The 15,486-nt window shown below is 48.3% G+C and overlaps 1 protein-coding gene across 1 annotated transcript in view; it reads left to right on the forward strand.

The window, feature by feature from the left end:
- The window catches only part of ATF6 (activating transcription factor 6), a 101,174-nt gene that overhangs the window by 11,430 nt on the left and 74,258 nt on the right, over nt 1-15,486 (forward strand). Inside the window, exons 4-5 of the mRNA XM_063427124.1 lie at nt 13,392-13,489; nt 14,004-14,130. Coding sequence (XP_063283194.1) covers nt 13,392-13,489; nt 14,004-14,130 — 225 coding nt within the window. The remainder of the gene's footprint in view (nt 1-13,391; nt 13,490-14,003; nt 14,131-15,486) is intronic.

A 15,486-nucleotide genomic window follows, 5' to 3' on the forward strand; every position in this document is an offset into this window, starting at 1 on the left:
AGGGAGTGGGGTATAGTGACACACTATCAGAGGGATTGAGGGCCCTGCTCAGTGAGTTTACATGTTAGAGGGAGTGGGGTATTGTGACACAGTAACAGAGGGATTGAGGGCCTGCTCAGTGAGTTTACATGTTAGAGGGAGTGGGGTATAGTGACACAGTAACAGAGGGATTGAGGGCCTGCTCAGTGAGTTTACATGTTAGAGGGAGTGGGGTATAGTGACACAGTAACAGAGGGATTGAGGGCCCTGCTCAGTGAGTTTATATGTTAGAGGGAGTGGGGTATAGTGACACAGTAACAGAGGGATTGAGGGCCCTGCTCAGTGAGTTTACATGTTAGAGGGGGTGGGGTATAGTGACACAGTAACAGAGGGATTGAGGGCCTGCTCAGTGAGTTTACATGTTAGAGGGAGTGGGGTATAGTGACACAGTAACAGAGGGATTGAGGGCCCTGCTCAGTGAGTTTACATGTTAGAGGGAGTGGGGTATAGTGACACAGTAACAGAGGGATTGAGGGCCCTGCTCAGTGAGTTTACATGTTAGAGGGAGTGGGGTATAGTGACAGTAACAGAGGGATTGAGACCCTGCTCAGTGAGTTTACATGTTAGAGGGAGTGGGGTATAGTGACACAGTAACAGAGGGATTGAGGGCCCTGCTCAGTGAGTTTACATGTTAGAGGGAGTGGGGTATAGTGACACAGTAACAGAGGGATTGAGGCCCTGCTCAGTGAGTTTACATGTTAGAGGGAGTGGGGTATAGTGACACAGTAACAGAGGGATTGAGGGCCCTGCTCAGTGAGCTTACATGTTAGAGGGAGTGGGGTATAGTGACAGTAACAGAGGGATTGAGGGCCCTGCTCAGTGAGTTTACATGTTAGAGGGAGTGGGTTATGGTGACACAGTAACAGAGGGATTGAGGGCCCTGCTCAGTGAGTTTACATGTTAGAGGGAGTGGGGTATAGTGAATAGTAACAGAGGGATTGAGGGCCCTGCTCAGTGAGTTTACATGTTAGAGGGAGTGGGGTATAGTGACACAGTAACAGAGGGGTTTAGGGCCCAGCTCAGTGAGTTTACATGTTAGAGGGAGTGGGGTATAGTGACACAGTAACAGAGGGGTTTAGGGCCCAGCTCAGTGAGTTTACATGTTAGAGGGAGTGGGGTATAGTGAACAGTAACAGAGGGATTGAGGGCCCTGCTCAGTGAGTTTACATGTTAGAGGGAGTGGGGTATAGTGACACAGTAACAGAGGGATTGAGGCCCTGCTCAGTGAGTTTACATGTTAGAGGGAGTGGGGTATAGTGACACAGTAACAGAGGGATTGAGGCCCTGCTCAGTGAGTTTACATGTTAGAGGGAGTGGATATAGTGACACAGTAACAGAGGGATTGAGGGCCCTGCTCAGTGAGTTTACATGTTAGAGAGAGTGGGGTATAGTGACAGTAACAGAGGGATTGAGGGCCTGCTCAGTGAGTTTACATGTTAGAGGGAGTGGAGTATAGTGACACAGTAACAGAGGGATTGAGGGCCCTGCTCAGTGAGTTTACATGTTAGAGGGAGTGGATATAGTGACACAGTAACAGAGGGATTGAGGGCCCTGCTCAGTGAGTTTACATGTTAGAGAGAGTGGGGTATAGTGACAGTAACAGAGGGATTGAGGGCCCTGCTCAGTGAGTTTATATGTTAGAGGGAGTGGGGTATAGTGACACAGTAACAGAGGGATTGAGGGCCTGCTCAGTGAGTTTACATGTTAGAGGGAGTGGAGTATAGTGACACAGTAACAGAGGGATTGAGGGCCCTGCTCAGTGAGTTTACATGTTAGAGGGAGTGGGGTATAGTGACAGTAACAGAGGGATTGAGGGCCCTGCTCAGTCAGTTTACATGTTAGAGGGAGTGGGGTATAGTGACACACTATCAGAGGGATTGAGGGCCCTGCTCAGTGAGTTTACATGTTAGAGGGAGTGGGGTATAGTGACACAGTAACAGAGGGGTTTAGGGCCCAGCTCAGTGAGTTTACATGTTAGAGGGAGTGGGGTATAGTGAACAGTAACAGAGGGATTGAGGGCCCTGCTCAGTGAGTTTACATGTTAGAGGGAGTGGGGTATAGTGACACAGTAACAGAGGGATTGAGGCCCTGCTCAGTGAGTTTACATGTTAGAGGGAGTGGGGTATAGTGACACAGTAACAGAGGGATTGAGGCCCTGCTCAGTGAGTTTACATGTTAGAGGGAGTGGATATAGTGACACAGTAACAGAGGGATTGAGGGCCCTGCTCAGTGAGTTTACATGTTAGAGAGAGTGGGGTATAGTGACAGTAACAGAGGGATTGAGGGCCTGCTCAGTGAGTTTACATGTTAGAGGGAGTGGAGTATAGTGACACAGTAACAGAGGGATTGAGGGCCCTGCTCAGTGAGTTTACATGTTAGAGGGAGTGGATATAGTGACACAGTAACAGAGGGATTGAGGGCCCTGCTCAGTGAGTTTACATGTTAGAGAGAGTGGGGTATAGTGACAGTAACAGAGGGATTGAGGGCCCTGCTCAGTGAGTTTATATGTTAGAGGGAGTGGGGTATAGTGACACAGTAACAGAGGGATTGAGGGCCTGCTCAGTGAGTTTACATGTTAGAGGGAGTGGAGTATAGTGACACAGTAACAGAGGGATTGAGGGCCCTGCTCAGTGAGTTTACATGTTAGAGGGAGTGGGGTATAGTGACAGTAACAGAGGGATTGAGGGCCCTGCTCAGTCAGTTTACATGTTAGAGGGAGTGGGGTATAGTGACACACTATCAGAGGGATTGAGGGCCCTGCTCAGTGAGTTTACATGTTAGAGGGAGTGGGGTATTGTGACACAGTAACAGAGGGATTGAGGGCCTGCTCAGTGAGTTTACATGTTAGAGGGAGTGGGGTATAGTGACACAGTAACAGAGGGATTGAGGGCCTGCTCAGTGAGTTTACATGTTAGAGGGAGTGGGGTATAGTGACAGTAACAGAGGGATTGAGACCCTGCTCAGTGAGTTTACATGTTAGAGGGAGTGGGGTATAGTGACACAGTAACAGAGGGATTGAGGGCCTGCTCAGTGAGTTTACATGTTAGAGGGAGTGGGGTATAGTGACACAGTAACAGAGGGATTGAGGGCCTGCTCAGTGAGTTTACATGTTAGAGGGAGTGGGGTATAGTGACACAGTAACAGAGGGATTGAGGGCCCTGCTCAGTGAGTTTACATGTTAGAGGGAGTGGGGTATAGTGACACAGTAACAGAGGGATTGGGGGCCTGTTCAGTGAGTTTACATGTTAGAGGGAGTGGGGTATAGTGACACAGTAACAGAGGGATTGAGGGCCCTGCTCAGTGAGTTTACATGTTAGAGGGAGTGGGGTATAGTGACACAGTAACAGAGGGATTGAGGCCCTGCTCAGTGAGTTTACATGTTAGAGGGAGTGGGGTATAGTGACACAGTAACCGAGGGATTGAGGGCCCTGCTCAGTGAGCTTACATGTTAGAGGGAGTGGGGTATAGTGACAGTAACAGAGGGATTGAGGGCCCTGCTCAGTGAGTTTACATGTTAGAGGGAGTGGGTTATGGTGACACAGTAACAGAGGGATTGAGGGCCCTGCTCAGTGAGTTTACATGTTAGAGGGAGTGGGGTATAGTGAATAGTAACAGAGGGATTGAGGGCCCTGCTCAGTGAGTTTACATGTTAGAGGGAGTGGGGTATAGTGACATAGTAACAGAGGGGTTTAGGGCCCAGCTCAGTGAGTTTACATGTTAGAGGGAGTGGGGTATAGTGACAGTAACAGAGGGATTGAGGGCCCTGCTCAGTGAGTTTACATGTTAGAGGGAGTGGGTTATGGTGACACAGTAACAGAGGGATTGAGGGCCCTGCTCAGTGAGTTTACATGTTAGAGAGAGTGGGGTATAGTGACAGTAACAGAGGGATTGAGGGCCCTGCTCAGTGAGTTTACATGTTAGAGGGAGTGGGGTATAGTGAACAGTAACAGAGGGATTGAGGGCCCTGCTCAGTGAGTTTACATGTTAGAGGGAGTGGGGTATAGTGACACAGTAACAGAGGGATTGAGGGCCCTGCTCAGTGAGTTTACATGTTAGAGGGAGTGGGGTATAGTGACACAGTAACAGAGGGATTGAGGGCCCTGCTCAGTGAGTTTACATGTTAGAGGGAGTGGGGTATAGTGACACAGTAACAGAGGGATTGAGGGCCCTGCTCAGTGAGTTTACATGTTAGAGGGAGTGGGGTATAGTGACAGTAACAGAGGGATTGAGACCCTGCTCAGTGAGTTTACATGTTAGAGGGAGTGGGGTACAGTGACAGTAACAGAGGGATTGAGGGCCCTGCTCAGTGAGTTTACATGTTAGAGGGAGTGGGGTATAGTGACAGTAACAGAGGGATTGAGGGCCCTGCTCAGTGAGTTTACATGTTAGAGGGAGTGGGGTATAGTGACAGTAACAGAGGGATTGAGGGCCCTGCTCAGTGAGTTTACATGTTAGAGGGAGTGGGGTATAGTGACAGTAACAGAGGGATTGAGGGCCCTGCTCAGTGAGTTTACATGTTAGAGGGAGTGGGGTATAGTGACACAGTAACAGAGGGATTGAGGGCCCTGCTCAGTGAGTTTACATGTTAGAGGGAGTGGGGTATAGTGACACAGTAACAGAGGGATTGAGGGTCCTGCTCAGTGAGCTTACATGTTAGAGGGAGTGGGGTACAGTGACAGTAACAGAGGGATTGAGGGCCCTGCTCAGTGAGTTTACATGTTAGAGGGAGTGGGGTATAGTGACACAGTAACAGAGGGATTGAGGGCCCTGCTCAGTGAGTTTACATGTTAGAGGGAGTGGATATAGTGACACAGTAACAGAGGGATTGAGGGCCTGCTCAGTGAGTTTACATGTTAGAGGGAGTGGGGTATAGTGACACAGTAACAGAGGGATTGAGGCCCTGCTCAGTGAGTTTACATGTTAGAGGGAGTGGGGTATAGTGACAGTAACAGAGGGATTGAGGGCCCTGCTCAGTCAGTTTACATGTTAGAGGGAGTGGGGTATAGTGACACAGTAACAGAGGGATTGAGGGCCCTGCTCAGTGAGTTTACATGTTAGAGGGAGTGGGGTATTGTGACACAGTAACAGAGGGATTGAGGGCCTGCTCAGTGAGTTTACATGTTAGAGGGAGTGGGGTATAGTGACACAGTAACAGAGGGATTGAGGGCCTGCTCAGTGAGTTTACATGTTAGAGGGAGTGGGGTATAGTGACAGTAACAGAGGGATTGAGGGCCCTGCTCAGTCAGTTTACATGTTAGAGGGAGTGGGGTATAGTGACACACTATCAGAGGGATTGAGGGCCCTGCTCAGTGAGTTTACATGTTAGAGGGAGTGGGGTATAGTGACACAGTAACAGAGGGATTGAGGGCCCTGCTCAGTGAGTTTACATGTTAGAGGGAGTGGGGTATAGTGACACAGTAACAGAGGGATTGAGGGCCCTGCTCAGTGAGTTTATATGTTAGAGGGAGTGGGGTATAGTGACACAGTAACAGAGGGATTGAGACCCTGCTCAGTGAGTTTACATGTTAGAGGGAGTGGGGTATAGTGACACAGTAACAGAGGGATTGAAGGCCTGCTCAGTGAGTTTACATGTTAGAGGGAGTGGGGTATAGTGAACAGTAACAGAGGGATTGAGGGCCCTGCTCAGTGAGTTTACATGTTAGAGGGAGTGGGGTATAGTGACACAGTAACAGAGGGATTGAGACCCTGCTCAGTGAGTTTACATGTTAGAGGGAGTGGGGTATAGTGACACAGTAACAGAGGGATTGAGGGCCTGCTCAGTGAGTTTACATGTTAGAGGGAGTGGGGTATAGTGAACAGTAACAGAGGGATTGAGGGCCCTGCTCAGTGAGTTTACATGTTAGAGGGAGTGGGGTATAGTGACACAGTAACAGAGGGATTGAGGGCCCTGCTCAGTGAGTTTACATGTTAGAGGGAGTGGGGTATAGTGACACAGTAACAGAGGGATTGGGGGCCTGTTCAGTGAGTTTACATGTTAGAGGGAGTGGGGTATAGTGACACAGTAACAGAGGGATTGAGGGCCCTGCTCAGTGAGTTTACATGTTAGAGGGAGTGGGGTATAGTGACAGTAACAGAGGGATTGGGGGCCTGTTCAGTGAGTTTACATGTTAGAGGGAGTGGGGTATAGTGACACAGTAACAGAGGGATTGAGGGCCCTGCTCAGTGAGCTTACATGTTAGAGGGAGTGGGGTATAGTGACAGTAACAGAGGGATTGAGGGCCCTGCTCAGTGAGTTTACATGTTAGAGGGAGTGGGTTATGGTGACACAGTAACAGAGGGATTGAGGGCCCTGCTCAGTGAGTTTACATGTTAGAGGGAGTGGGTTATGGTGACACAGTAACAGAGGGATTGAGGGCCCTGCTCAGTGAGTTTACATGTTAGAGGGAGTGGGGTATAGTGACACAGTAACAGAGGGATTGAGGGCCCTGCTCAGTGAGTTTACATGTTAGAGGGTGTGGGGTATAGTGACACAGTAACAGAGGGATTGAGGCCCTGCTCAGTGAGTTTACATGTTAGAGGGAGTGGGGTATAGTGACACAGTAACAGAGGGATTGAGGGCCCTGCTCAGTGAGCTTACATGTTAGAGGGAGTGGGGTATAGTGACAGTAACAGAGGGATTGAGGGCCCTGCTCAGTGAGTTTACATGTTAGAGGGAGTGGGTTATGGTGACACAGTAACAGAGGGATTGAGGGCCCTGCTCAGTGAGTTTACATGTTAGAGGGAGTGGGTTATGGTGACACAGTAACAGAGGGATTGAGGGCCCTGCTCAGTGAGTTTACATGTTAGAGGGAGTGGGGTATAGTGACACAGTAACAGAGGGGTTTAGGGCCCAGCTCAGTGAGTTTACATGTTAGAGGGAGTGGGGTATAGTGAACAGTAACAGAGGGATTGAGGGCCCTGCTCAGTGAGTTTACATGTTAGAGGGAGTGGGGTATAGTGACAGTAACAGAGGGATTGAGGCCCTGCTCAGTGAGTTTACATGTTAGAGGGAGTGGGGTATAGTGACAGTAACAGAGGGATTGAGGGCCCTGCTCAGTGAGATTACATGTTAGAGGGAGTGGGGTATAGTGACACAGTAACAGAGGGATTGAGGCCCTGCTCAGTGAGTTTATATGTTAGAGGGAGTGGGGTATAGTGAACAGTAACAGAGGGATTGGGGGCCTGTTCAGTGAGTTTACATGCTAGAGGGAGTGGGGTAGAGTGACACAGTAACAGAGGGATTGAGGGCCTGCTCAGTGAGTTTACATGTTAGAGGGAGTGGGGTATAGTGACACAGTAACAGAGGGATTGAGGGCCCTGCTCAGTGAGTTTACATGTTAGAGGGAGTGGGGTATAGTGACAGTAACAGAGGGATTGAGGGCCCTGCTCAGTGAGTTTACATGTTAGAGGGAGTGGGGTATAGTGACACAGTAACAGAGGGATTGGGGGCCTGTTCAGTGAGTTTACATGTTAGAGGGAGTGGGGTATAGTGACACAGTAACAGAGGGATTGAGGGCCCTGCTCAGTGAGTTTACATGTTAGAGGGAGTGGGGTATAGTGACACAGTAACAGAGGGATTGAGGCCCTGCTCAGTGAGTTTACATGTTAGAGGGAGTGGGGTATAGTGAACAGTAACAGAGGGATTGAGGGCCCTGCTCAGTGAGTTTACATGTTAGAGGGAGTGGGGTATAGTGACACAGTAACAGAGGGATTGAGGGCCCTGCTCAGTGAGTTTACATGTTAGAGGGAGTGGGGTATAGTGACAGTAACAGAGGGATTGAGGCCCTGCTCAGTGAGTTTACATGTTAGAGGGAGTGGGGTATAGTGACACAGTAACAGAGGGATTGAGGGCCCTGCTCAGTGAGTTTACATGTTAGAGGGAGTGGGTTATGGTGACACAGTAACAGAGGGATTGAGGGCCCTGCTCAGTGAGTTTACATGTTAGAGGGTGTGGGGTATAGTGACACAGTAACAGAGGGATTGAGGCCCTGCTCAGTGAGTTTACATGTTAGAGGGAGTGGGGTATAGTGACACAGTAACAGAGGGATTGAGGGCCCTGCTCAGTGAGCTTACATGTTAGAGGGAGTGGGGTATAGTGACAGTAACAGAGGGATTGAGGGCCCTGCTCAGTGAGTTTACATGTTAGAGGGAGTGGGGTATAGTGAACAGTAACAGAGGGATTGAGGGCCCTGCTCAGTGAGTTTACATGTTAGAGGGAGTGGGGTATAGTGAACAGTAACAGAGGGATTGAGGGCCCTGCTCAGTGAGTTTACATGTTAGAGGGAGTGGGGTATAGTGAACAGTAACAGAGGGATTGAGGGCCCTGCTCAGTGAGTTTACATGTTAGAGGGAGTGGGGTATAGTGACAGTAACAGAGGGATTGAGGCCCTGCTCAGTGAGTTTACATGTTAGAGGGAGTGGGGTATAGTGACAGTAACAGAGGGATTGAGGGCCCTGCTCAGTGAGATTACATGTTAGAGGGAGTGGGGTATAGTGACACAGTAACAGAGGGATTGAGGCCCTGCTCAGTGAGTTTATATGTTAGAGGGAGTGGGGTATAGTGAACAGTAACAGAGGGATTGGGGGCCTGTTCAGTGAGTTTACATGCTAGAGGGAGTGGGGTATAGTGACACAGTAACAGAGGGATTGAGGGTCCTGCTCAGTGAGTTTACGTGTTAGAGGGGGTGGGGTAGAGTGACACAGTAACAGAGGGATTGAGGGCCTGCTCAGTGAGTTTACATGTTAGAGGGAGTGGGGTATAGTGACACAGTAACAGAGGGATTGAGGGCCCTGCTCAGTGAGTTTACATGTTAGAGGGAGTGGGGTATAGTGACAGTAACAGAGGGATTGAGGGCCCTGCTCAGTGAGTTTACATGTTAGAGGGAGTGGGGTATAGTGACACAGTAACAGAGGGATTGGGGGCCTGTTCAGTGAGTTTACATGTTAGAGGGAGTGGGGTATAGTGACACAGTAACAGAGGGATTGAGGGCCCTGCTCAGTGAGTTTACATGTTAGAGGGAGTGGGGTATAGTGACACAGTAACAGAGGGATTGAGGCCCTGCTCAGTGAGTTTACATGTTAGAGGGAGTGGGGTATAGTGACACAGTAACAGAGGGATTGAGGGCCCTGCTCAGTGAGCTTACATGTTAGAGGGAGTGGGGTATAGTGACAGTAACAGAGGGATTGAGGGCCCTGCTCAGTGAGTTTACATGTTAGAGGGAGTGGGTTATGGTGACACAGTAACAGAGGGATTGAGGGCCCTGCTCAGTGAGTTTACATGTTAGAGGGAGTGGGTTATGGTGACACAGTAACAGAGGGATTGAGGGCCCTGCTCAGTGAGTTTACATGTTAGAGGGAGTGGGGTATAGTGACACAGTAACAGAGGGATTGAGGCCCTGCTCAGTGAGTTTACATGTTAGAGGGAGTGGGGTATAGTGACACAGTAACAGAGGGATTGAGGGCCCTGCTCAGTGAGCTTACATGTTAGAGGGAGTGGGGTATAGTGACAGTAACAGAGGGATTGAGGGCCCTGCTCAGTGAGTTTACATGTTAGAGGGAGTGGGTTATGGTGACACAGTAACAGAGGGATTGAGGGCCCTGCTCAGTGAGTTTACATGTTAGAGGGAGTGGGTTATGGTGACACAGTAACAGAGGGATTGAGGGCCCTGCTCAGTGAGTTTACATGTTAGAGGGAGTGGGGTATAGTGACACAGTAACAGAGGGGTTTAGGGCCCAGCTCAGTGAGTTTACATGTTAGAGGGAGTGGGGTATAGTGAACAGTAACAGAGGGATTGAGGGCCCTGCTCAGTGAGTTTACATGTTAGAGGGAGTGGGGTATAGTGACACAGTAACAGAGGGATTGAGGGCCCTGCTCAGTGAGTTTACATGTTAGAGGGAGTGGGGTATAGTGACAGTAACAGAGGGATTGAGGGCCCTGCTCAGTGAGTTTACATGTTAGAGGGAGTGGGGTATAGTGACAGTAACAGAGGGATTGAGGGCCCTGCTCAGTGAGATTACATGTTAGAGGGAGTGGGGTATAGTGACACAGTAACAGAGGGATTGAGGCCCTGCTCAGTGAGTTTATATGTTAGAGGGAGTGGGGTATAGTGAACAGTAACAGAGGGATTGAGGGCCTGTTCAGTGAGTTTACATGCTAGAGGGAGTGGGGTATAGTGACACAGTAACAGAGGGATTGAGGGTCCTGCTCAGTGAGTTTACGTGTTAGAGGGGGTGGGGTAGAGTGACACAGTAACAGAGGGATTGAGGGCCCTGCTCAGTGAGTTTACATGCTAGAGGGAGTGGGGTATAGTGACACAGTAACAGCGGGATTGAGGGCCCTGCTCAGTGAGTTTACATTTTAGAGGGAGTGGGGTATAGTGACAGTAACAGAGGGATTGAGGGCCTGCTCAGTGAGTTTACATGTTAGAGGGAGTGGGGTATTGTGACACAGTAACAGAGGGATTGAGGTCCTGCTCAGTGAGGTTACATGTTAGAGGGAGTGGGGTATAGTGACACAGTAACAGAGGGATTGAGGGCCCTGCTCAGTGAGTTTACATGCTAGAGGGAGTGGGGTATAGGGACACAGTAACAGAGGGATTGAGGGCCCTGCTCAGTGAGTTTACATGTTAGATGGAGTGGGGTATTGTGACACAGTAACAGAGGGATTGAGGGCCCTGCTCAGTGAGTTTACATGTTAGAGGGAGTGGGGTATAGTGACACAGTAACAGAGGGATTGAGGGCCCTGCTCAGTGAGTTTACATGCTAGAGGGAGTGGGGTATAGGGACACAGTAACAGAGGGATTGAGGGCCCTGCTCAGTGAGTTTACATGTTAGATGGAGTGGGGTATTGTGACACAGTAACAGAGGGATTGAGGGCCCTGCTCAGTGAGTTTACATGTTAGAGGGAGTGGGGTATAGTGACACAGTAACAGAGGGATTGAGGGCCCTGCTCAGTGAGTTTACATGTTAGAGGGAGTGGGGTATTGTGACACAGTAACAGAGGGATTGAGGTCCTGCTCAGTGAGGTTACATGTTAGAGGGAGTGGGGTATAGTGACACAGTAACAGAGGGATTGAGGGCCTGCTCAGTGAGTTTACATGTTAGAGGGAGTGGGGAATAGTGACACAGTAACAGAGGGATTGAGGGCCCTGCTCAGTGAGGTTACATGTTAGAGGGAGTGGGTGTAACGGAGCTCCGTGTACTCCGACCGAGTACCCTCCGTTGATGGATGCTCCTAGCGCTCTCAGAGGACTCCAAGCACTGCAGACGACACCACAACCACCGCACGCTCCACAACCGCCGTAGCTTAACTGGAGCCGCGCCATCTTCCTTCCACCCTGGAATGAACCTCCAGCATTCAGGACCGTGTGGGGAAGACCTCTCCACCAGGAGAGCGTATCCGGAACAAGCTCTTAAAAGAGCTAAGTGATTAAGCTCAGGGGAATATGCAGAGCATAGCAATCCCCAGTGTGATACAGCAATTCCCTCCAATAACGAGACAAGGCTACGTTTTGAAGGGTCAAGAAGAACTGAGGACTGGAACACCCAGCCTGCTTTTTATCAGAAAAAGGTACACACAGGACACTCCCACGGGGAGGATGAAATTAACCAATCATATGCATGGTAACACCCCCACGTCTCCTCCCCTCAGATAACCAGTTAACATAATTAAAACGTACATTATTTTACCCAAGTTCTGGATGTACCCCAAAAACGGGGGGTACAGCTTTAACAGAGGGATTGAGGCCCTGCTCAGTGAGTTTACATGTTAGAGGGAGTGGGGTATAGTGACAGTAAGAGAGGTATTGAGGGCCCTGCTCAGTGAGTTTACATGTTAGAGGGAGTGGGGTATAGTGACACAGTAACAGAGGGATTGAGGGCCCTGCTCAGTGAGTTTACATGTTTGAGGGAGTGGGGTAATGTGACACAGTAACAGAGGGATTGAGGGCCTGCTCAGTGAGTTTACATGTTAGAGGGAGTGGGGTATAGTGACAGTAACAGAGGGATTGAGGCCCTGCTCAGTGAGTTTACATGCTAGAGGGGTATAGTGACGCAAAAGGTAAGGGAAGGATAGAAAAGTAGGTTGCTAGGATAGTATTCATGGAGAGCTTGGTGTTTTGTTATGATGACCGTTTCAGGAGAGGAATTGACTTTTATATACTTGTGTCCCGTCCAGTGTTCAGTTTAATTGATACGCTTTTCTAAAGAAGTAAGTTTTCAAAGATTTTTTGGAAGGAGTGGAGATTGGGTGAGAGTCTTAACAGCAGCTCTAGAAAAGTCTTTAAGGCTACCGTCAGAGGTAGGAGTACGGACAAATGTTAGATGTTGGTCTCCAGGAAGAGCGAAGGGTCCTAGACGGGACATATTTGTGTATTACTGAGGATAGCCAGGTTGGAGCCGGATTGTTTAGAGATTTGTTAGCGAGTGTCAGAATCTTAAATTGACCCCTATATCTTACGGGAAGCCAATGGAGGGACTGAAAAAGGGGGAGGTGTGGGTGGACAAGAAGATGAGCCTTGCCGCCGCATTCATTATAGACGCTCTCTCCTATGCGAATAGTCAGCAAGTTTCTACAATCTTGGAGACTCCGTGGCACACTGGCCAGGGGAGAATTCTCACCCTCTAGTGGCTAGCGGGAATTTTGAGCCTTGAGTTTGATCGCTTGAGGCAGTGAAAACTGCTTCTCTGTCCGCCTCTCTTGAAGTACATTTGCAGATATTAAATCTACTTGGTCGCATGAGAGAAGAATTGTACAAAGTCTTCTACCCTCTTAGATCATGACATCGGACATTAAATATATTCTTGTGTGTATGTATTCCTCCATCTAGTTTAAGTGTTTATGGTGCCTTTAAATCTCTTCCTATTTTACATTGAAGGAGACTCCCTGTGTGCTTATGACAGCACCCCATCTTGAGGATGTGGTAGACTGTAGCCCAATGTTGGTTATACCAATGATGGACTGATTGTACCATGTACAGTTAACATGGCTGCTCTAGACAAAGCAGCAGAAAGGAATAGACTGTGGGCACATGGGGACCCTGTTTCAGTGTTAAACCCATTGCCAACTAATGGTGCCAGGGGCTCGAGTCACCATAACTACAGGAGATGAAGACCATCTCACGAAGGTGTCATTTTACATGGCATAGAACCAATATTGACATGTAATGTACTATGCGTTCTACAGAGCCTTGCTAACGATAACAGAGTATTGTTCTATGCTGGTAGAAGGTCCTTTAATGACCCAGTTTAAGGAGGTGTGACTTGCCTTTCCTTTATTGGTTTGTTATATAAATCCTGCTGTGTTTTTACTTTAATATCCTTTATTGCTGATATATTGTGATATTATTTATTAGGTGAACACATGAAGCCAGAGCCCTTATCTCCAGCCTCTTCCATCTGTTCCATGCAGTCTCCTCATTCTGTTTCCTCCTCGTCTTCTCAGTATGTACCGGTAAGCCGCAATACATGTTGCTCTTTTCCTTTCAGGAACTGGTTAGTGGAGATATTTTATTGGTTTTAGCACAGTGAGTTTGTGTGGATGTCACGTTACGCGTGCCCTCTGTAAATTGTACCTGTCATGGTACACAACACTCGAATTTACATTGAACACTGGACTTTCTGTGTATACTGTGAATGACTGAAGACCCTCTGCTCTTCGGTTCTCCTGGTCTCCTTCACCCAGCAGGTGTGACTCACGCAATTCAAGGGGATTGGATCAAGACATGGCCAGACAGTGGCTATTACAGAAATTGGAGCTTTTATATACTTGTGTCCCGTCCAGTGTTCCAGTAAGGCTGTTCTCTAATACAAATCTCTTCACTGCCATATGAACTGGACATGTAGTGTTTTTTATTTTATTTTTTTGGCATTTTGTATTAATGCTACTTCTCAGACTCCCAACTCCTCACGTAGTGTCTCTCGATTTATGGATATGTTCTCTCATAAAGCTATTTTACCTCCATTAGGAAGACCTCGACGTGTCCTCCAACTCCCAGATGTCTCCAGTTTCATTATATTCTGAAGCCACCAAGAGCCCCACATGTCTTGAGCAAGTGGAAGAGAAACCTGTGGTTACTTCATCACAGACCGCCGGTATGTTACAGTACTGTTAATAAAAGGTTTTACCATCAAACATATTTTCTTATCTGGTAGTGTTGGGATCGGCAAAGCATGGTAGCTGGGTAAGCCATGGAATAAGTTGTAGTTGCTGTGATATTTCTGGCAAATTTCACTCTGATGATCAGGCAGTGACTCTGTGTCACTGAGGAGGATCGCTCTACCAGGGATATGGGTAACAGGAGCAGGGTGGGTGTTGGGGTAATAGCAATGAATCCATGACTTATGGAACAGACGGACACAGTTGGTAATCGGACATAGTAACTCCTCCCCCCGATCAGCATTGTTGAACTCTTTTGAATGATGCGTCAAGTTCAAAAGGCTGCATTTATCACCCTAACCACTACAGCTAATTCTATGTTGTACATGAAAATTTAGGGGATACATTGTTGTTGTTTTGGTGTTTTTTTTTTTTTTTTTTTCTTACATGGTGTGGTAATACATCATGTGCAGGTAGTGTAGCAAACAGATTCACCCTCATTCCTACCCATTATCTCTAACAACATCAAGCTCTCCAGTGCCTGCTTGTCCTCAAATAGGCCCCAACGGGACCTGGATTGTTTTTAAGGCAAGAGGCGGAGTTCTTTGTGGGTGCCTGTGAGACAGAAATAAAGCAGTACTCTTATTTGGTTTGCTCTGCTGTGGAACCCATGTGCTAAGGCTGAGATCCATTTAGTAGATCAGAGTAAAGAGACTGAAGGACAAGCATTACAAACTCTGCCCATCAAGGACCATCTTTGCGGCCGGGCGAGCCGTGAGTACATGCTGGTGTAATAGCGGAGTAGGCACCTGCTTTCCCCATATTGCAGGTGCCTACTCTGCTCATTTACCCGGCCGGGGAGGAGAGATTCTTGGCGGCAGCGAGGGAGCTCAGTGTTCCTGCTCCTCACTGCTCACTCGCGTGCACTGTCTGAAGTGAAGCCGGGTCATATTCCGGCATCACTAAACTGTGCGAGGGAGCAGATAGAAGGACCCCAGGGAGATGCCCTACATCTGCTCCATAAGGTAAGGAGCAATAAAGAAAAGTTGTGTGTCTGTCAGTGAGTCTGTGAGTCAGCGGGAGGATCAGATTTGGCACAGGGTGTTAGAGGGGGATGCTGGGGGGAGGGGTGGTTATACTGTACATTTTAAAATAAACCTATGTTTCTATGAAAATATACGGTATTATTTAATTTTTTTTGCGGCCCACATAAACTTAAACCTTGTTTATGTAGCCCGATCAAGACTTTGCGTTTTGACATGCTTGCAGTAGGATCTCTGGCGGTAAAGAGGTGAAGCTTTTTAGTTACGAAAAACGTTTTAAAAAAAAATGTAAATCTTTCTAGTTAACGT

Source organism: Pelobates fuscus, chromosome 7 (genome assembly GCF_036172605.1).
Source record: "Pelobates fuscus isolate aPelFus1 chromosome 7, aPelFus1.pri, whole genome shotgun sequence".
Classification (NCBI taxonomy): Eukaryota; Metazoa; Chordata; class Amphibia; order Anura; family Pelobatidae; genus Pelobates; species Pelobates fuscus.